This window comes from Schistocerca nitens, chromosome 8, assembly GCF_023898315.1.
Source record: "Schistocerca nitens isolate TAMUIC-IGC-003100 chromosome 8, iqSchNite1.1, whole genome shotgun sequence".
Lineage (NCBI taxonomy): Eukaryota > Metazoa > Arthropoda > Insecta > Orthoptera > Acrididae > Schistocerca > Schistocerca nitens.
Window position 1 is genome coordinate 262735372 of NC_064621.1, and position 22137 is coordinate 262757508.

General features: G+C 40.5%; 1 protein-coding gene across 2 annotated transcripts in view; it reads left to right on the forward strand.

Moving 5' to 3' along the window:
• LOC126198499 (nuclear pore complex protein Nup58-like) overlaps nucleotides 1–22137 on the forward strand; it is a 141625-nt gene that overhangs the window by 49758 nt on the left and 69730 nt on the right. For both annotated transcript variants that reach the window (XM_049934874.1, XM_049934875.1), the window contains exons 4-5: nucleotides 5826–6000; nucleotides 8515–8713. In XM_049934874.1, coding sequence (XP_049790831.1) covers nucleotides 5826–6000; nucleotides 8515–8713 — 374 coding nt within the window. The remainder of the gene's footprint in view (nucleotides 1–5825; nucleotides 6001–8514; nucleotides 8714–22137) is intronic.

Consider the following 22137-nt stretch of genomic DNA (forward strand, 5'->3'; position numbering starts at 1 on the left):
TGGACAGTGCTTTATGGATGCAGTCCGACAGGGAATTTCATTCTGTAACTGCCTGGCATTTGGTGAAGTTTGAACATTTCCGTGGCTTGGGGTATGATACTAAATCTGGGCGTTCTGTGATAAATCTCACGGAGGAAGCTTTTGGTGACAAAAAATGAGGTTTTAAATTCCCTTGCACAGTGCTCATTCGCTGCAGTTATACCCCAGGTGTTACCGTGTGCTTAAGTGATCCTCTGTCATAAATCATGGCAGTCAAGTGGCTTGTTTGCACCTGTCAGTAGTATGGAATCAGCACATTAAGATGGGTTGCCGTGAAAATGTTTCAGAATGATTTACAGTATCATGTTTGGCCATATTCTTAACCCACTCCATCTGACCGTTATGTTTCCCTCTACTCCAGGAAAAGAAATTTTGGCAGTGAAACGGTTTGTGTATGGCAGTCGATTGTATCGAATCAGCACAGTAAGAAGGTCAACACGGACGTGTAATAAAATGGCAGAAAGGAGCTATTGTATTTGGATGCTCCTGTGGTCACACTGTGAATTTTTGTCCAATTTGTTGATGTGTCGATACGGTGTGTCTCGTGTGTCTTCAAGAAATGGTGTACTTCTTGCAGCTACGTTACATGGCATAAGAAAAGTGGTTGTAAAAATGTCTTGCCCAATAAGAACCGGAGTTGAATTTAAAGTTTTGTCAGTGACAGCCAAAGATGGTATTACACAGTATTGCTATGATGTCTCCCTCGGATGACTATCTTTTTGTGTGGCGTCTTTTCCCCCATTCTTCTTGTTCATCTAACCACCCACACACCATGCAACATTCTCCTTACTTTTTGATGCACTCAGTTTCACAAATCTCAAGTCTCATACCCTGATGTTCCAGAATAATATGCTGGGAACTTATTCTATAAAGGATAGTGCCAAATGATGTGGACTACACAATAAATTACTTTTAAAGTGTCTTCTCCCACATTCTTAGCACTACAATGTTGTTGATGGCCAGGTACAGTTTTACAGATAACAGTTACATGGGTAAAAAGGCCTGCATCTGTTCCTTCACCAGTATGTTTGGGAGAGAAATAGTCCAGGCATTAATTAGTGACACAACATTTGTTGAATATCACAGTGGCGTAATTTGCAGTGACTGAAATGTGAAATTACATTGCACACTATTTGACTTACAGTACGATCACCAAAATGAATTACACTGTCCAGCAAATAGTGTTTGTGGAACATTAATACTTTAAGGTTACGTTTTCACTATTTCACACGAGATTTTATGATACAAAGTTATTGTGCAGTTGCAGAACTTTTACAGTAACTGACATATGGACAAGGCATTGAGGCAAAAATGTCAATGGAGTTATGAGGGTTTGAACTTTCAATTAAATTACCTTTTGAGGTATTGAGTTTCAGGTAATTCTAAGTATGTTTTCAGAAAGAGCGAAAAATTGTTAGAAAATGTATTTTAACCATTGGCTGTTTTATTTAACTTATATATCATCCAACGGTTTCGGTCAGTGTTTAAAGAACAGGTTACAATAGTTATTTGCGTGATTTCATTGTGAAAAACTTGATGTATCAGATTAGAGGGGAAAATGTGGAATGTTTTTAACTGATATGTTTCAGGTTACATCTTGTGATGACAGTCTGTGACCAAAACTGGTAGATGATGTATCGGGTAAATGAAACAGCTTTTAGTTAAAATGCATTTTCTAAAGTACTTAATGGCTGTTGATTCTCACCTGATGAAAACATTAAAAGTGAAATGTCTGTTTTTGAATTAACAATAACAATACTTCATATTATGTCTTTTGGCTCAGTTTTTCCCAATTATTTGCTGTATTTGGAATTTCAGTTGACCATAGCTTGTAGTTAACTGAGCTTATAGTGGAACTAATTATATCATTGAAATAATGAGCCAATTGAACAATAAATTTACATGGAATTCAGTGTAAATAACTTTCTGAAATGTTCATGTGCATTTTATAAATTTCGTGTGTGTCTTTAGTAAAGATAGAATAAAAAACTGCTAAACCAGTTATTCGTGGGAGTAGAAAACATTGACAAATTGAGAAGTTTCCAATTTGATGCATCTCTACCATCAAAGCCAAAGACAGTGTGTCAATATTTAGGTAAAATCTGTTCAGATGTTTCTCTAAACCAATCAAGTTAATTTTTAGATGCGTGTTTCATCAGCAAAATTCCTTCTCCAATTCTTTTCCAACTGAGCTGATGATCAGTTTTTCGTAATCTCAGTGTTTTTCAGTAACCCTCATCTCCTCTATTTATCACACTTTTTCATTTTGTGTATGCTCTTTCACATTTTATATTATTATTATTTCTTTCCTTTCTCAGACGTTATGTCTGGTTAGAAATGGAAAGTGACGCGGACCTTGATCAAGCGTGACTTCCTTTTAACTGTACGGTATATTTTACATTGCATTTAGGAACTTTCGGGTAATTGAACATGTATCAATAATTACCGATTTCTGTAGTTGTGTATATACGTTTGGATGTAGCTGTATTGCGTTGATGTACTGGTGGATATTGTGTGGTATGACTCCTGCAGTTGATAGTATAATTGGTATAATGTCAACTTTATCCTGATGCCACATGTCCTTGACTTCCTCAGCCAGTTGGATGTATTTTTCAATTTTTTCTCCTGTTTTCTTCTGTATATTTGTTGTATTGCGTATGGATATTTCGATTAGTTGTGTTAATTTCTTCTTTTTGTTGGTGAGTATGATGTCAGGTTTGTTATGTGGTGTTGTTTTATCTGTTATAATGGTTCTGTTTATTATTATTATTATTATTATTATTATTATTACTACTTTGGCTATAAGTTGAAAAAGGAATTAAAATTTAATGGGATATAGCAGGGTTACCAAAAGTCCAGCAAAAACATGAGGACCAAATAGAATTAAAATCAGGATATGTTTTGCTCTGTAGGAACACTGTAGGGAGTAATTACAATTATAGGCTTTATTGTAAACAAGAAAATTAAGAACAATATTACATTTATGGAAGGAAGAACAAGACATGTTAAAAATCAGCAGAATACATCCCATTGGAAATCGTTAGCCTGTGTGCCAGTATGCTTACATGGCAGAAGACCTGTACAAAGAGTTGCACAAGAGCTACATGAGCTGATGAACAGCTACAAATACCACCAAAAATACAATGATGTGGCATTTTGGTGCAGAAGTAGGAAAAAAAAGTAAGAATGATTCTTCATACCAGAAATGCCAGAGGTTATACATTAGTCGAATTTGCCAAGGAAACACAGAAAATAGACTTGACGATGACCAAGTGAAGCTTTAAACAAAATTAATCATATTTTACCAAACGTAAAAGAATTACACAAACACGATGGTCCTAAAGCACTTTCGAATCGCAAATGGCTGCAAACTCGTAAGGTACAAAGTAAAAACAAATACAAAACTGCAAAGAAACTTACTCATCAGTAGAGAAGTCAGAAATGTAGATTATGAAAATTTTAAGAATTGTTAAGTACACCAGATTAAATTAAGCAAAAAGTCCAGTATCATAGAAAATGATGTAGACGGATCAAAGGGATAATTATTTGTCAAATGTACTTACACAAACAGCAAAAGGTGATGCAGGTACAAGGAGAGTAAAGCAAAAGAAAATATACATTGGAGTGAGGCATCATATAAGACTGCGAAAACCATTTACAAGTTGTGAAGGAAGTTTTAGAGTGGTGCAATAAATATGAATTACCTGTTTCCCTGGAAATATTGGATTTGACTCAACCTATATGAGTGTACTGAAGGATACATATGTTAGTGTACAGTGTTTCCATTACACTTCATCCGGATGGTGAGAAATTTGGAATTGAAAGGAAGGAAAGGGGGGAGGGGGATGGAGGTCAGGCAGAAATTCCAGCTTCAGCAATGTGTGGAAGAAAATCAATTGTAGTAAGACTGAAACAGGTGTTGTAATAAATAATGTATTGAAGATTGACTGACAAGCCACACACTAAAAATTAACAGTAACATTATAGAAATAAAACCTCAAGGAGTATATTTACCTTTTAATTACTGCACATAAATGACATGGTTTTCCCCCTCTGTTGAATAAGTTCTTGTATCCTGACAAAAATAATTTTAGTTTGCCACAAAACTTAAAACTACAAATAAATAAAGTGTAACAAATGGACCCCAGGCTCAAACTCTTACAGGAATCGGCAAAATGCCATGAGTAATGAGGATAATGGGAAAGGGGCACTAATTAGTAGTGTGTGGGTAGGTTGAGAATTTGGGTTTGATAGGAAGTGTGCTAGGGCAGTCCGAGCAGTTGCAATGACCACAGTGTCCGGATGGCTTAGTGGTCAGAGCAACTGCCTAGTAGGCAGGAGACCCAGGCTTGAATCCCATTCCGGCACAAATTTTCAACTTTCCCCATTGATTTCAATCAGTGCCCATTCACAGCTAGTGTCTGTAATTCTTTTGTGTCTGTAACAAAACGCTTCATACAGGGTAACACATAGCGTACTTAACCTGTAATTTCTGAGAATTGAAGTACAGACTTTTCTTATTGAATAAGCATCCATCTTACTGTTGGAACAGGATTGTGTTGAACTTTACTCAGAATAAAGTCAAATAATAATTATTTGGGAGAGGGGTGAAACTTGTTCCATCAGCAGCATTTCCGAAGATTTTGAAGCTACAAGAAACATACAAGAAAAGTGCTACTTTGAGATACAGGCAGTAATCTGTTTAACAGCGATGTCACGGTAGATCCAACTAGATGAGAATGTTATGTTATTGGTAGTTTTCATCACAGAACAGAAATTGGATTTGGGAGATCACCATAAATTTCATCTCATTTTGTCTTTGACCATTAACAGAAATCAGTTACTGGACATCATTTGAATTATTATTGAAATTTTTTGTTCACTTGATGAAGTGGAAAATACTTACTGCATTACATACCTTTCAATAATATTTATATTGAAGAATATTACTCCTTACACCATTACTGCGAGGGTAATCCCAAAAGTAAGACCTCCCACTTTTTTATAAGTACATAGACCTGTTTATTTCTACAATGCTTTACATCAGTTTACAGCTTGAACATTTAGCTATTTTTCGACATAATTACCATTTCTGTCGGTGCATTTTTGTAGACACTGTGGCAGTTTTTGTATGCCCATGTCATACCAGTTTGTCGCCATGCTGTTCAAAATGTTATGAACCTCTTCTTTCACCTACCTCGTCATCGGAGCTGAATCGCTTTCCGGCCAAATGTTCTTTTAACCTAGGGAACAGGTGATAGTTACGGGGCGCCAAGTCAGGACAATAGGGTGCCTGGGTAATTATGTTCCTCTGAAACTGTTACAGGAGAGCAATGGTTTGCTGAGCGATGTGTGGGTGAACATTGTCCTGGAGAATGTGTACACCCTTGCTCAACATTCCTCTTCTCCGGTTCTGAATTGCCTGTTTGAGTTTTTTCAGAGTCTCATAGTACCTGTCAGCGTTAATTGTGGTCCCAGCGATTCAACTCCAATGACGAGGTGAAAGAAGAGGTTCATATCTTTCTGACCAGCATGGCAGCGAGCTGGTATATAAAAAATGTCACAGCATCTACAAAAATGCATCGACAGAAATGGTGATTATGTCAAAAAATAGCTAAATGTTCAAGCTAAAAACTAATGTAAACCATTGTAGGAATAAACACGGCTATGTACTTATAAAAAATAGGAGACCTTACTTTTGGGATTACCCTCGTATTATATTTTTGATACAATAGATAATTTATAGTTCGAGTTTGTAAAATTATTAATTTTCTTCTTTCTTGTAGGGACTTTGTCAAAAAACAGAAAGCTTACTGTTCAGACGTAGCAAGAAGCTCCCCTAAAACTATGCATAAAGTACAAGAGGATTTAGAGTTGCTGAAACAGATGGTTGCATCAGAAGTTAGTGACCTTCAGAGGAACGTCACATTGTCAAGCAGGCTGAAGGCAGATACTGATAAGGTAAGACACTGAAGTTTCAAATACAGTCTCTCTCTCTCTCTCTCTCTCCCTCTCTTTCTTTTTTCTTTTCTTTTTTTTTAAGCATGTCAGATTGCCATGTAGAAAATTCACATTATGTGTCAGACAAAGTTCAGACCTTCAAATTTTTGGTCTTACAGTTACCTGTTCAACCATGAAGTTCACATAACTTTCCCACCCCACCCCCTCCTCAAAATAAAAGAGAAGTTCATACTAATTTCCACAGTACATTGTGTGTGTGTGTGTGTGTCTTGCTGTTGATATGAAGATAAAGAAATTAATTAAAACTGAGGTGATTTATTACTAAAATTCTTGACCATTTATATTGGTTGACAGAACTGAATGTGTTTCTTGTCAGGTTGATGAGATTCGTGCATGTTGAATCACAACAGATTTCTCGAAGGATTTCAAAAAAGTTAAAGACAAATTCATGTGCTCCTCTAAAGAGTTTGACACACACACACACACACACACACACACACACACACACACACTACAAAATTCTGCTAAAGGCCTTTTCCCAGAAACTTGTCCAAAGCTCTCAAAGATGATGCTGAAAAAATAGTAAGCCTAAATGGCATTCATTTAACCATTAAACTGTTTGTGACATACATATCCACAGTGAACTTCTGCTCTGTGCTAGTGACTTATATACATTGCAGGATGAATTGTGGCAATAGTGTGAATGTTTTAACATGACACGAATGCACGGCTTGACCTAAGGTGCTCCAGTAGGGTGTTGCCTGCACTAACAATTACATTAATATTTCTTGTAGATAACAGAAGCAGCTTTAATAGTTGTCTTTTACTTATTTTTGTGGGTTTATAGTTCAGGCATGTGTTGTGAAGCACTTTGAAAATTTACAAGTGTGGATTATCAAACGTGGAAGTAGGAAATTCATTTATGAACAGTGACAGTGAGAATGAAGTAATTTTCCTTGTCATGGTGATACTATGGAAATGGTCAATTCTGCCCTGGCGTCACAGGTCTGAGAAAACTGTTCTTCAGATTTCTCGCACTTACCTTCCTGAAGTGAAACTGATGACAGTGACAAACAAGAGCATGACAGTAGAGTTCCCCTGCAGTATGTTGACAACTTTCATTGGCTGGTAAAACGACAGAAAAGGCCATCACACTGGGACTGGCGCAAGGTGCACCACACCACATGCAGCAAGTGGACAGCTGCTAGCATTAACTTGGCAACGAAAGGGTTAAGGTGGTAACAGCAAACATTAAAAAGGAAGGTGGTGTGTACATCTGGCTTGCTTCTTCCAATTCTAGCAGTCAATAGCTACTTGTTCTAACTGTCAAAATATTTTATACAATTAAATTTTTGACATGATATTACTATTCTTTCTGGTTAATCATGTGGTAAGATTACTCACTTTAATTGTATGAGCTTCAAGAAATGTCAGATCTGTACTCCCTTTAGTGGCAGTGTGTATTTTATTGCAGTATTTGCTATTGGATCTTCCACTTATGTCATTATCTGGTATTTTAATGTATTTCTTGACAGCTTCTGGAAAGAGGTGTAGAGTAAGCTGCTCCTAACACACATGCCCTTTCATTAACCTCAGTTTATTTAAAAAGATGTCAGCACATTCTCGTAAGCCTTCAAAAGACCTTCTCTTAGTAGGAATAAGTCAGTGGATTAAAGTTTCCTTGATTATTTTTCAAAAGAAAACATCGTCAATTATAGACTGAACAATTTTCAGTTTATTTGCTATTGACCAATTTTGACTTTATAGTCATTATAAAGCAACATTCAGATGCCTTTATGCAACATGTCACAAAAGATTTGCCATACAATTCAATCCACTAGTCCACATGTCTTCAAAAACATTTATAACTTCTGTTACTTTCATTTTGACTCTTTATTCTTCAAGTAAACAGGAGCATCTACATCTCCTCATCGGTTTTCTTAAATGTCATTCTGAAGACAACTCTCTCTCTCTCTCTCTCTCTCTCTCTCAACAAATCCCACAGAATTTATTCTCATACCATTATCATCATTATTTAAAATCAAATCCTATCAGAATTATTTGTGATGGCAGTTTTAGAACATTATGCATGCACAATTTTTGAAAAAAATTCTTGTCATTAATATCGTTCTTTGTTTCTCAAAAAATGAACTATATGTGAATCAAAATGAGGATCAAAGACCAACTTTGTTCTGGGGATTTAACATTACTGTAGAAAGAAATTGTAATACACCAGCAACTTTTCACCCATTTGAAACAGAATGTGATACAATTGTAATCAAGTACATAAGACATCAGAAAGACTTGAAGTTTGGAAGTTTCATTTTGAAAGGAACTGTACCTGGTTTGAAATATGAGAAGACAATAAAAAGATTTTGTGCCTCTATTTAGCTTTCAAATGCATACATATTTATGCAGTCCCCTGCCACCCAGCCCTCCAGCTTACATGCTAAATGTTCTTGCTTCTGCGAAGTATGAAATAATATTTAATAAATAGTGTGTCTTCTTTTATAGTGTCTGCAGACTGTGGAAATGGCTCAAAAAACACAAGATACACCACCAGGATTACAGTTTGAAAACACTGCTCCTGATAAATACTTCGAGGACCTTGTTACACGTTTTGAAAATCAAATTCAAGTCTACAAACAAGAGGTTGATAAAATTGAAGCTCATGTAAACGCAGTACTGAGTCCAAAACCTCTGTCATCACAAGGTAACATATGATTACTATGTTAGTATTTTAAATGGATCAATGCAGTAGTAATTGTGTCATTGATTTTCATGTGAAACATCTTTACATATTAAAATGGTATGCTGCCCAGGACTTCAACCCAGGAACTTGCCTATCATGAACACTTATCTTTACCTAACTGAACTAACCAGGCATGACTCAGCACCAGCTCTTGCAGCTTTAATCCCAGTATCTCTCACATACTTCCCAGACTCAGTGCAGGTCTGCTGCATGCCTAGCGGGACAAGCAAACCTGGAAGAAATGATATTGTGGAGAAGGGTCTTAACCATGCCCTAAGGGTTATTTCCAATATAAATTTATCGCTCTATAACGGAGTGTGTGCCATTTTGAAATGTCCTGGCAGATTAAAACTTTGTTCAAGGTTGTGTCTCAAATCTGGAATCTTCATTCTAGGAACATCCCATAAGTAGTGGGTAAGTCTTTTCTCAGTGGTCTCTTTGTCTTAGAAGTGCTAACCTGGCAAGTTATATAGAAGAGTTTTTGTTTAGTTTTGTAAGTAGGAAGGAGGTACGAACAAAACAAGCTTTTGGGGTGGATTGTGAGTTGTGCCTGGGCAGCTCAGTGAATAAAAACGTTGTCAATGAATAGCAAAGTTCTAGATTCAAGTCCCAGTGCAGCACACAGTCTTAATCTAGCACGAAGCTTCAAACAGTGTGTTCTTGATGTAGAATGAAATATTCATTCTGAATTTATTTTCATTATTTTTTAATGAATTTGAACAGTATTAATTGTTTTTTAAAAGTTACATTTTACATGCTTCAGAACTACAATTCAGCATCACAGTCGTACATGGAAAAAGTTATAATACACAAGATGCTTCTTTTCATGAGCATTGTTTTAATTTTGTTCCAAGTGACATTTATCAAAGTGTTTTGCAATGTGTATTCAGTGATTAATAGGACAGTGCAGCAGTTGGAGAGAGGTAAGCATGCACAGTGTGAGTATCATCTGCAAGAGTTACATAAAGGTTAGGTATTTCAGTGGATTGAGTCGTTAGAATTCACATGGGGCCATTGTTATCATACCAGAAATTCATTGCATTGAGAGAACACAACACGAGTTCAAGGTAACCCCATAGTCATAAATCATGTCATTTCTTCACAGCATTCCAATTGCTAATATACAGTATTACAGTGAAATTGAGTGTACAGCCCTCCAATCACAATACTGTTGCTTGTAAAATCTCTGTAAGCTGTGCCAGTTGTGTTATGATCAGGCCCAGATTTAGTACTCCTGATGATGCCTCTGGGCAAAAAAACTCTGCTGTCATGTCCTCCTCCCCCTCCACCTTCCTCCCCCCCCCCCCCCCCGCAACTTATAAGACATATATTTCTAAAATATTATGAAAAGGAAAGACTGCTACTCATTATATAGAGGAGATGTTGTGTCATTGGTAGGCACAACAAAAAGACTACCATACATGTAGAGCTTTTGGTCAAAAGGCCTTTTTCAAAAGTAGACAACACACACACACATTCATGCATGCACAAATCACACACATGACAACTGTGTCTGATCACTGAGGCTGGTCTGCAAGCAGCTGCACCTTATTACAGAAGCAGTCTGGGTGGTGGGGGTAAAGTGGAGGCCGGGGTGGGGAGGGGGAAGCTAAAAACGCTGCTTGTGTGAGCATGCAGGGACATAATAGGGCAACTAGATGCAGCCTGGAGGTTTGAGATGGATTGGGGGAAGTGGAAAAGGAGAGAAGTAGAGGAGGGGAAAAAAGATCAGTGGGTGTGTGGGTGGAATAGGAAGCTGTGTAGCACGGGAGTAGGAGCAGAGAAGGGATAGGTGAGTGAAGGACAAGAACTAATGAAGGTTGAAGCTAGGGGAGGTTACAGGAATGTAGGATATATTGCCGGGAGAGTTCCCCTCTTCACATTTCAGAAAAGCTGGTGTTGGTAGGAAGCAACCAGATGGCACAGGCTGTGAAGCAGTCATTGAATTAAAGAATGTTGCTTTGAGCAGCATGCCCAGCAGCTGGTTCGTTCAGCTGTCTCTTGGCCACAGTGTGTCAGTGGCAATTCATGTGGGTAGACATCATGTTGGTTATCAAGCCCAAGTAGACTGCAGGATAGTGGTTGTAGCTTAGTTTGTAGATCACGTGGCTGCTATTATGGGTAGCCCTGCCTTTGATGGGATAGGTGATGCCTGTGACCAGACTGGAGTAGAGATATGACCCCTGAGGCAATGGGTTGGAAGCAGGGATGGAGTAGGGATAGACAAGGATATTGTGTAGATTTGGTGGGCAGTGGAATACCACTGTGGGAGGGGTGGGAAGCATAGTGGGTAGGATATTCCTCATTGCAGGGCACGACAAGAGGTAGTCAAAACCCTTTCGAAGAATGCGATTCAGTTGCTCCAGTCCTGTGTGGTACTGAGACACAAGGGGGTGCTCCTGTGTCGTCAGTCGGTGGAACTCCAGGAGGTGGTAAGTGACTTCAGAGACAAAATGCGGAAGATCGGTTTCTGTACAAGGTTGGGAGGGTAATTTCAGTCTGTGAAGACCTCACCGAGACCCTTGGCGTAATTTGGAGAGTGACTTATCATCACTATTGATTGATTTGATTTGATTTTTTAACAGGAGAGCTAAAACAGCTTAGGTCTAACCCGCCACTGCCCGCACCGAAACTAGGTTTATTGTGCAGTATTGCTCCCTGTATATCTAGTAAAGCCAACCAGTGCCCTTAAATAGTGCAAGGAGTCCCTCTACCAGTTTTTTGTTAGACACAATTTCTTCAGGTCTAGTTGTCCCGAAGATTCTGTATCTTTTACTCTCCAATGCCATGCATTCAAAGATTAGGTGTGATGCAGTTTCTTCACCCTCATCACAGATCCTACATTTAGGGTCCTCTTCCATTATACCCATTGTGTGTAGGTGTTTTTTTGAAGTTCCCATGGCCAGTCATCAGTCCAGTCATGAGTCTGATCTCTTTCCTGTTCAATCCCAGGATTACAGAGCTTCTTTTAAAACATGGCTTGGGAATCATTACCTTATCATGTTTTTGTTTATGGACCTTGGTCCAATATCCTACGTGCTGTTTCCTAAGCCAGTTCCGTAGTTCTAATTTGATCATAGCCTTGGTGATTGTCAAGACAGGTTCCAGTCCAATAAATGGAGTTGTTGCCCCCCCATCCTAGCCAATCTATCAGCTTGTTCATTGCCACAGATCCCTGAGTGGCCAGGTACCCACACTAGGTACACCCTATTGCTTCCCCCTAGCTCCACCAGAGCCCTGTGGCAATCAGTAACAATCTTAGATCTTGTTGCAGGAGCTGCCAATGATTTCAGGGCTGCCTGGCTGTCTGAATAGATGTAGATGCTACGATCATTGTAGCACCTACTCATATTCTCCTCCACACATGCCCTGATTGTCCCTAGAGAGATGCTGCTCTCCAATCTTGGCTGAACCCCGTACAACCCTGCCCCAACGCCTTGATGTGTTTTCGACCCATCGGTGAACCAAACGATGTCCCCCTTACGGCGTCGAACTGTTTTCTCCCACTGCTCCCTACTTCCAATTATTATATTGTAAGGCTTGTTGAAGCAGTTAGGAGTTATTATATAGTCAGCGGGCATTTCCCCAGCCATACCTATATTTACCTCACTCACTATGTTAGTGTGTGATTCTGGATACCCAAATGAGACCCAGTTTTGGCCAGTTTTAAGTCTGTATGTCCCAGCTGCTGCCTCCATCTTAACCCAATCTTAACCCAAAGGTGAAGTGGAGGCATGTCCAGCATGGCTTCCATTCCAGCGGTTGGTGTGCTGCTAATTCCGCCCGTTACGGCTAAGCAGGCTACACTCTGCACCTTAGCAAGCTCTTTAGCAGCAACCCGCTGTTCTACCTTCTTCCACCACATTACGGCCCCATAGGAAATCTTAGGTCTAACCACTGTGGTGTATATCCAGTGCATACCCGTGGGGCTTAGGCCCCAGTTTTTGCCACAAGCTCTCCTAGTACTCACTAAAGTGCTTTTTGTCGTGGAGCAGATACTCTTAATATGAGGGGTCCAAGTTAGCTTCTCATCCAAGGTTACCCCTAGATATTTCACTGTCTCATCGCTATACATGTGGCGGCCGTGCATGGCTAGGCAGTTTGGAAGGGACTTCATGGTGTGGAAAGGATGGCACCCGTCAAAGTGGAGGTATTGCTGGTTGTTGGTAGGTTTGATATGGATGGAGGTACTGTAACCATCTTTGAAGTGGATGTCAACATCGAGGAAGGTGGCTTGTTGGTTGCGAAGAACCAGGTGAAGTGAATTAGTCGAGGTTCTGGAGGAATGTAGACAGGGTCTTCTCACCTTCGATCCATATCAAAAAGATGTCATCAACTAATCTGGACCAAGTAAGGGCTTTCATATTCCTCTAGATAGCCCATGAATAGGATGGCCTAGGATGTTGCCATGCCAGTATCCCACCTGTGTCCTTCCCTCGTCCCACTCCAGCACTAACAACTCTCTGTTCCACTAGTGTACTCCCCCCCCCCCCTCTACTTCTGTCCTTTTGCACTCCTCTGCACCCCAACCTCGCTTAAATGTACCAGCAGCAGTAGCTGCCCTACCCTGTCCCAACCACATTCCTTCTACCCTGCTATTCCTCCTCCTCCTCCTCCTCCTCCTCCTCACCCCAGTCTCCTCCTTATCCCCACCCAGATAGCATTTCCCATTAGATGTAGTTGCTCGTCATCCAGCCTTAGTGGCCAGAGGCAGTGTGTGTGTGTGTGTGTGTGTGTGTGTGTGTGTGTGTGTGTGTGTGTGCGCGCGTGTAAGAAAAAAGACCTTTTGTCCGAAAGACTCAACATGTATAGAAGTCTTTCTGTTGTCTGTCCATGACTCAACCACACCTCTCTATGGTGATAAGCAATCTTTTCTTTTCGTAATGTTTTCATTATTCCAACCTGGATTTTATATTGTTAGATATTTCTCAAAGTTTGCCTAACATGTGGGCATGTTTTTCATCTGTATAGTACTTAACTGCAAGTTCTAATTTAAAACAGTGCTTTTATAAAAGTAACATAGAAAAACTTAACAAATTGTTATGCAATAAATATAAATGAAAACAGTATATTTAGCTGTTGTTAAAATGAAATAGAAACAATACAAACAACTTAAAGTACATTGAGGAAGGTCTGGGGCCAAAACAGTGATTAATTAAATAACAAAGTGTTTTTTTTTTCTCCCATCATTTGCAAACAAGTTTTATAGTCCAGTGTCACTGCCAAGCTTGATTCAATAGCGGGGATACCAAGATAACTAAGAGACACTGTTCTTTTCACGTTGTAGTGCCTCAAGAATTTCTGTGTAAATTCTAGAAACACTCGGCCTTCCACTGTCTCGAACACCCGATATTTTAGGTATGAGTGTAGGAGAGTGAGAGCATTTGTACCAGTCCGCTTGTTTCCATGTGCGGGTCGGAAGTTTGTTATTAGAAGTCTGTAAGAGGGGGACGACGACAAGTGTTTGCCGCCAGTGCCACAGAAGACGTGATGAAAACTCAAGGAATAATTATGTAGTATTCTTTGATGTGTTAGTGTCCATGCTGATTGTAAAAAGACTAATGAACAATTGAATATAGATTCCTATGCACATTCATGTATTAGACTTGCTGGAGACTAGAGACTTTTAACGTACTTCATGTCTTAGACTAGCAGAAGTCAAAACGCATGTTCATATTTTTATATGGTTTTCAAATCAACTCTTATGTTTCATTGTACTTAATTACTTCTAAAGCTCGAGATATGAGGGAGATGACGATGATATTTATATGTCTAAGAAGAGAATTTTGTTCTGCATAGAAGTTCTAGTACATCGTTAATCAACGATTACTTTGAGACCAAAGTTCATATATGTGATCAATAGATAACATAAATAAGAAGATACTATTTTCTGTCATCCAATAAACCCAAGTGATAGGACGTGAAGAAAATGGGAATTAAAAGACAGAAACGGAAAGAAGATACTAGGCGTTGCCATAGCACCAGACCTAATAAGATATGAGAACTGTTTCCAGAAATCGTATTGAGTCCAATAAACAAAAGGAAGAAAGTTGTGAGTGCAACGCACTAAACGATGTGAGAAAGTAATAGCAGAGAAAACTGGAGAGAAGACCTCAACTTAGTGACTAACAAGGGAACCTCCCCATCGCACCCCCCCTCAGATTTAGTTATAAGTTGGCACAGTGGATAGGCCTTGAAAAACTGAACACAGATCAATCGAGAAAACAGGAAGAAGTTGTGTTGAACTATGAAAAAAAAAAGCAAAATATACAAACTTAGTAGTCCATGTGCAAGATAGGCAACGTCAAGGATAGTCTGAGCTCAGGAGCGCCTTGGTCCCGTGGTTAGCGTGAGCAGCTGCGGAACGAGAGGTCCTTGGTTCAAGTCTTCCCTCGAGTGAAAAGTTTACTTTCTTTTTTTCGCAAAGTTATGGTCTGTCCATTCGTTCATTGACGTCTCTGTTCACTGTAATAAGTTTAGTGTCTGTGTTTTGCGACCGAACCGCAAAACCGTGCGATTAGTAGACGAAAGGACATGCCTCTCCAATGGGAACCGAAAACATTTGATCGCAAGGTCATAGGTCACCCTATTCCTCCACAGGAAAACGCATCTGATATAATCTATACGACACTGGTGATGGCATGTGCGTCACGTGACAGGAATATGTTGTCGACCCACCTAACTTGTACACTTGGCGAATGGTAAAAAGCTTCTTCTACCTTGCCCGAGTTAGGTTTTCTTGTGGATGTGATAACCACTCCCAAAAAAGTGTGTTTCGATGTTTGTTTAGGTGTAGCGTCCCCATACTACGGCGCAGTTACCTCGCATCGGGCAGACGGACGGACAGATAATAATTGTCTGAAAATAAAAAATTAAATTTTTCACTCGAGGGAAGACTTGAACCAATGATCTCTCGTTCCACAGCTGCTCACGCTAACCACGGGACCACGGCGCTTTGGAGCTCAGACTCTCCATGATGTTGCCTATCTTGCGCATGGACTACTTAGTTTGTATATTTTGCTTATTTTTTTCATAGTTCCACACAACTTCTTCCTGTTTTCTCGATTGATCTGTGTTCAGTTTTTCAAGGCCTATCCACTGTGCCAACTTATAACTAAATCTGAGGGGGGTGCGATGGAGAGGTTCCCTTGTAAGAAGATCAGGTGTGGAGAGTAAGCAGTCTTCACACACTTACATAACACTGATGGCGACGCAGTAACCAGCGACTGACGTCGACTGCACTAGCTGCTGCTCACTGGTGCTGACTCCGCGTCTGCTCACTGATGACGACACTGAAACCAACATTCAATGCCGCTGGTGCCAGTGCTGTCCACCGGCGCTGATTACACATTCGCTCACCAACGCAGCTAGAACTCTATGCTGGTTGAGGGAAAACCAATAATTATTTGGTAAAAGTTGAAGGGACGGTTGAATGATAAACTGTTGTTGTAGTTATTGTACTGGTGAAGTTTCTTTTAGATGATTACTAGGTCTAAGATCAATAAAATTATGGATCAAGAACAGCAACAAACTTCAGGACCATCCATGGCCATGACAGTGAATAGGACAGACTGGACAGAAGGTGCAAATTTAATCAAAGGACTAAGTTTAAAGTTATACTCAGTAAATACTCAGTTAAATGCTAGATTAGATGACCAAAGTGCTAAGTTGGATGACCAGAAGGCTGATTCAGCTGCTCTAAGTGAAAAAAGTGGATGCTCAAAGTGAAACCGTGAACAGTCAAGCAGCTAATATAGTTTTATTAAAGAGTGAACTCACTAGTTCTTTGAATACTCTTGTAAATCAACTATTCACTGACTTTAATCTGAGACAGAATGAAACTTCAAATATTCAAATGACAAATATAGGTTTGTTGCCCGCCAAAATAGACACTCAAAAGCAAAGAATCTAGTAATCGATGCGAAGGCATAGTTACTTCGGAGACTGAATGCGACGTCAAATATTATAATAATAATAATGTAGAATCTGAATTTAGTGAAAAATTAAAATCTTGTGAAAATGTACGTAATATTAAATTTAGTCTGTAAGACAGGAAATGAATACTTTGGAAGAGAGTATGGACCAGCCTAAGGAATTAATATCGATTATTCAATCGAAAATTCCAGGTGTTAGTATATGAGCTGTCAGTTAGCGAGTAAATAATGTAGAACAAAATTTCAAAGAAAAACGAGTCACCTTTGACATTATAAATGTAAGTAGTCTGGCGGAACCTTTTAAGCTAATTATAGATCAAGAAATTACCGAGAGTATAATCTCCGGAAATAATGTGACTGTCGCTTTTTCCAAACCTAATGATACCAACTAGGTTATTGACGACTTTTGCGAAGAATTCAAGCTTGTACAGGACATATTAGAACGTAGAATAGCTTTACCTAATGTTGTGTTACCGAGGAAAGTGGTGATTATTTTGTTGTGGGGAGACTTTCACACAAAATTTGATGAAAAGTATTGGTCTGTAAGTAATCGAGTGAGGTTAAGGCCAAATCGATGGGATCTGGGTGGAGTCACATCTGTCTCCCAGGGACGTTAATGATCTGTGTTAACGGGTGGAATTCCAAGCGTGGGATCCCTAGTTGTTTTCGGTGTTTCTTCAAATTTAGTCTTCCTGCACCGAATTCCCTCCAATCCTTCATCTAGTCTGTAATCTATTCCTCAATTCTTAAACTATCTTATAATGTTAATAATTAGGAAACCTGATATGACTACAAGATTGAGATCTGTTTAAGAGAATCATGGATAAACAGTGATCTCTAAACGTGGAATGAAATGAATAGAATATAGTACTAGTATAAAGATAATATCATGGTACTATTCAAGCAGAGTTATATCTAGACGACATAAACTGAACAGAATATTTTATGTGTGTATAAAATATAGTATAAAGTGATTAGTTAAACAACTATTTGATTGTAGTGTATAATTTTCTATTTTTATAGAATATTTTATACCTTTTGCAAGGTGTAATGTAAATAGGAGGGTTTGTATCACTATTGGAAGGGGTAGGTAGTGTAAGTACGAGCATGACTAGCACTAATCACACACCCCACCTTTCAGACAACCCTCGCAAATAGGTGTAACTAATTCTTCACCATTTGTCGTTCCATAGGTGTTGCTAAGATTTTTCTTTGGGGGCTTCAAAGGTGAAGATGAGAATGTCCGTTCTGTAGGAGACATTAGCATCATACCACCTCCGGCTTCTCACTCAAGTACCAGCGAAGTAGGGATCCTGGTTCCTGGGGAAGGGGGGTGGGAAGGGTTTCCCTGTCTTTGGGGCTATTTTCTTTCTCTTCTTTGATCTTAGCAACCATTTGTACTTTTTCCTTTCGTACTTCTCATCTGAGTACCGGTCTATCTTTTCCTCTTTCGTACTTCTCATCTGAGTACCGGTCTATCTTTTCCTCTTATCGCTGAAGTCCTTCTTATTTTCCGTGGTTTCCAATAAACTTAACCTTATTTCATATAAGTAGGCCGAAGAATCAGGGTACTCAAACACACATATACATACACATGAAGATATACTTAAACACAAACAGGAGCATTACGAATTAGAAACCTGAAGTGATGTCAGAACCGCCAAGGGGTGTAAGGGAATAAAAATATATGTACATGTGAGTAGATGCACGTATTAAATTGTTGATATGTGAGGGTTCTGCATCGTTACTTTTTTGTCGCTCTCTCACACACAAATTTCAAGCTTTCGCAACCCACGGTTGCTTCATCAGGAAAGAGGGAAGGAGGAGGAAAGATGAAAGGATGTGGGTTTTAAGGGAGAGGGTAAGGAGTCATTCCAATCCCGGGAGCGGAAAGACTTACCTTGGGGGGGAAAAAGGGACAGGTACACACACACACACACACACACACACACACACACACATACACACACACACACATAACCATCCGCACATATACAGGCACAAGCAAGACATATGTAAAGGCAAAGAGTTTGGGCAGAGATGTCAGTCGAGGCGGAAGTACAGAAGCAAAGATGTTATTGAATGACAGGTGAGGTATGAGCGGCGGCAACTTGAAATTAGCGGAGGTTGAGGCCTGGTGGGTAATGGGAAGAGAGGATATATTGAAGGGCAAGTTCCCATCTCCGGAGTTCTGATAGGTTGGTGTCAATGGGAAGTATCCAGATGTGTAGGTGAAGGATTAGGCGGGTGAGGGCTATGGATTGTTCAGTTTGGAACTGGTATAGGGACTGATGGAAAGACGGGTTACAGACAGAGATGGGAACTTTAAGTGTGAGGCCTTTGGGGGTAATGCCAAATGTCAGACAAACCTGCGTAAATAAAATATGGGAGCGTAATCTGGCTAGGGCAAAGGCACGTTTACGGAGCGAATGTAAATAAAACTTAATGGGGTCGTTGTGGGGATGTTGCGAGGGTGCCATGGTATTAGAATGTGGAAAGTGTAACATGAGGCTCAAATAAAAATAAAAATATATGGGGAGAGATAATGGTAAACTAGAAAGCAACTGGAGATCTGGTGTGAAAAAAGTCGAAAAAGTGTTGGTTAAAGCTGAGCTATGTTGATCCTGTGGTGAACTTAGGTTGGTAAACAACGATGTGCACAAAGGGACCCACCTCCTCTTCCTCAAAATCACCCTCTCCAAACCTTCCAGGAATTTCTCAACTTCCAGCCTTGCCTCTCAATCCTTCTTGAAAAACCTTAATCCTAATCCCAACATCACCACAGCTGAAGCCCAGGCTATCCATGATCTGAATGCTGACCAATCCACTGTAATTCTTCCGGCGGACAAGGGTTCCACGACCGTGGTACTTGATCGTCGGGAGTATGTGGCTGAGGGAATGCGTCAGCTTTCAGACAACACTACATACAAAGTTTGCCAAGGTAATCCCATTCCTGATGTCCAGGCGGAGCTTCAAGGAATCCTCAGAACCTTAGGCTCCCTACAAAACCTTTCACCTGACTCCATCAACCTCCTGACACCACCGACACCCCGCACCCCTACCTTCTACCTACTTCCTAAAATTCACAAACCCAATCATCCCGGCCGCCCCATTGTAGCTGGTTACCAAGCCCCCACAGAACGCACCTCTGTCTACGTAGATCAACACCTTCAACCCATTACATGCAGTCTCCCATCCTCCATCAAAGACACCAACCACTTTCTCGAATACCTGGAATCCTTACCCAATCTGTTACCCCCGGAAATCGTCCTTGTAACCATTGATGCCACTTCCTTATACACAAATATCCCGCACGTCCAGGGCCTCGCTGCAATGGAGCACTTCCTTTCACACCGATCACCTGCCACCCTACCTAAAACCTCTTTCCTCATTACCTTAGCCAGCTTCATCCTAACTCACAACTTCTTCACTTTCGAAAGCCAGACATACCAACAATTAAAGGGAACAGCCATGGGTACCAGGAAGCCCCCTCGTACGCCAACCTATTTATGGGTCGCTTAGAGGAAGCCTTCTTGGTTACCCAGGCCTGCCAACTCAAAGTTTGGTACAGATTTATTGATGACATCTTCATGATCTGGACTCACAGTGAAGAACAACTCCAGAATTTCCTCTCCAACCTCAACTCCTTTGGTTCCATCAGATTCACCTGGTCCTACTCCAAATCCCATGCCACTTTCCTCGACATTGACCTCCATCTGTCCAATGGCCAGCTTCACACATCCGTCCACATCAAACCCACCAACAAGCAACAGTACCTCCGTTATGACAGCTGCCACCCATTCCATATCAAACGGTCCCTTCCTTACAGCCTAGGTCTTCGTGGCAAACGAGTCTGCTCCAGTCGTGAATCCCTGCACCATTACACCAACGACCTGAAAACAGCTTTCGCATCCCGCAACTACCCTCCTGACCTGGTACAGAAGCAAATAACCAGAGCCACTTCCTCATCCCCCCAAACCCAGAACCTCCCACAGAAGAACCCCAAAAGTGCCCCACCTGTGACAGGATACTTTCCGGGACTGGATCAGACTCTGAATGTGGCTCTCCAGCAGGGATACGACTTCCTCAAATCTTGCCCTGAAATGAGATCCATCCTTCATGAAATCCTCCCCACTCCACCAAGAGTGTCTTTCCGCTGTCCGCCTAACCTTCGTAACCTTGTGGTTCATCCCTATGAAATCCCTAAACCACCTTCCCTACCCTCTGGCTCCTACCCTTGTAAACGCCCCCGGTGTAAAACCTGTCCCATGCACCCTCCCACCACCACCTATTCCAGTCCTGTAACCCGTAAGGTGTACACGATTAAAGGCAGAGCCACGTGTGAAACCACCCACGTGATTTACCAACTGACCTGCCTACACTGTGAAGCTTTCTATGTTTGAGTGACCAGCAACGAACTGTCCATTCGCATGAACGGACACAGGCAGACAGTGTTTGTTGGTAATGAGGATCACCCTGTGTCTAAACATGCCTTGGTGCACGGCCAGCACATCTCGGCACAGTGTTACACCGTCCGGGTTATCTGGATACTTCCCACTAACACTAACCTATCAGAACTCCCGGAGATGGGAACTTGCCCTTCAATATATCCTCTCTTCCCATTACCCACCAGGCCTCAACCTCCGCTAATTTCAAGTTGCCGCCGCTCGTACCTCACCTGTCATTCAATAACATCTTTGCCTCTGTACTTCCACCTTGACTGACATCTCTGCCCAAACTCTTTGCCTTTGCCTTTACATATGTCTGCTTGTGTCTGTATATGTGCGGTTGCATGTGTGTGTGTGTGTGTGTGTGAGTGTGTGTGTGTGTGTGTGTGTGTGTGTGTGTGTGTGTACCTGTTCCTTTTTCTCCCCAAGGTAAGTCTTACCGCTCCCGGGATTGGAATGACTCCTTACCCTCTCCCTTAAAACCCTCATCCATTCATCTTTCTCTCTTCTTCCCTCTTTCCTGATGAAGCAACCGTGGGTTTGAAAGCTTGAAATTTGTGTTTGTGTTTGTTATCGTCTCTATTGACGTACCAACGCTTTCGTTTGGTAAGTTACGGAATCTTTTTTTAGATACATTTTTCCCACGTGGAATGTTTCTCTCTATTATATTCATATTTACATGTACATAAAGACAGGAGAATAACAATCAACGCACGTGCCGTGCTAGTCTTTTGAGAAAAGGCATGGTATTCACTGGGAGTTGGTAGATACAGGTAGACAAAGCATCTACTATGCGTGGGCATGATATGTCTATCTAGTAGGAGTGAGGAGTGAAAGCGGACTCCAGGGTATTAGAGGGAGTATTGGAAAGTGGAGTTAAGATGTAAAGTAGAGTTTTAATTTTATCAAGAGAAAATTTAAGAATAGTATTCATAAAGACGTATGCTAGGGCAATGAACCAGGAGGCCTACTCAAGAAGGATACCGAGGGCGCACTCAACATT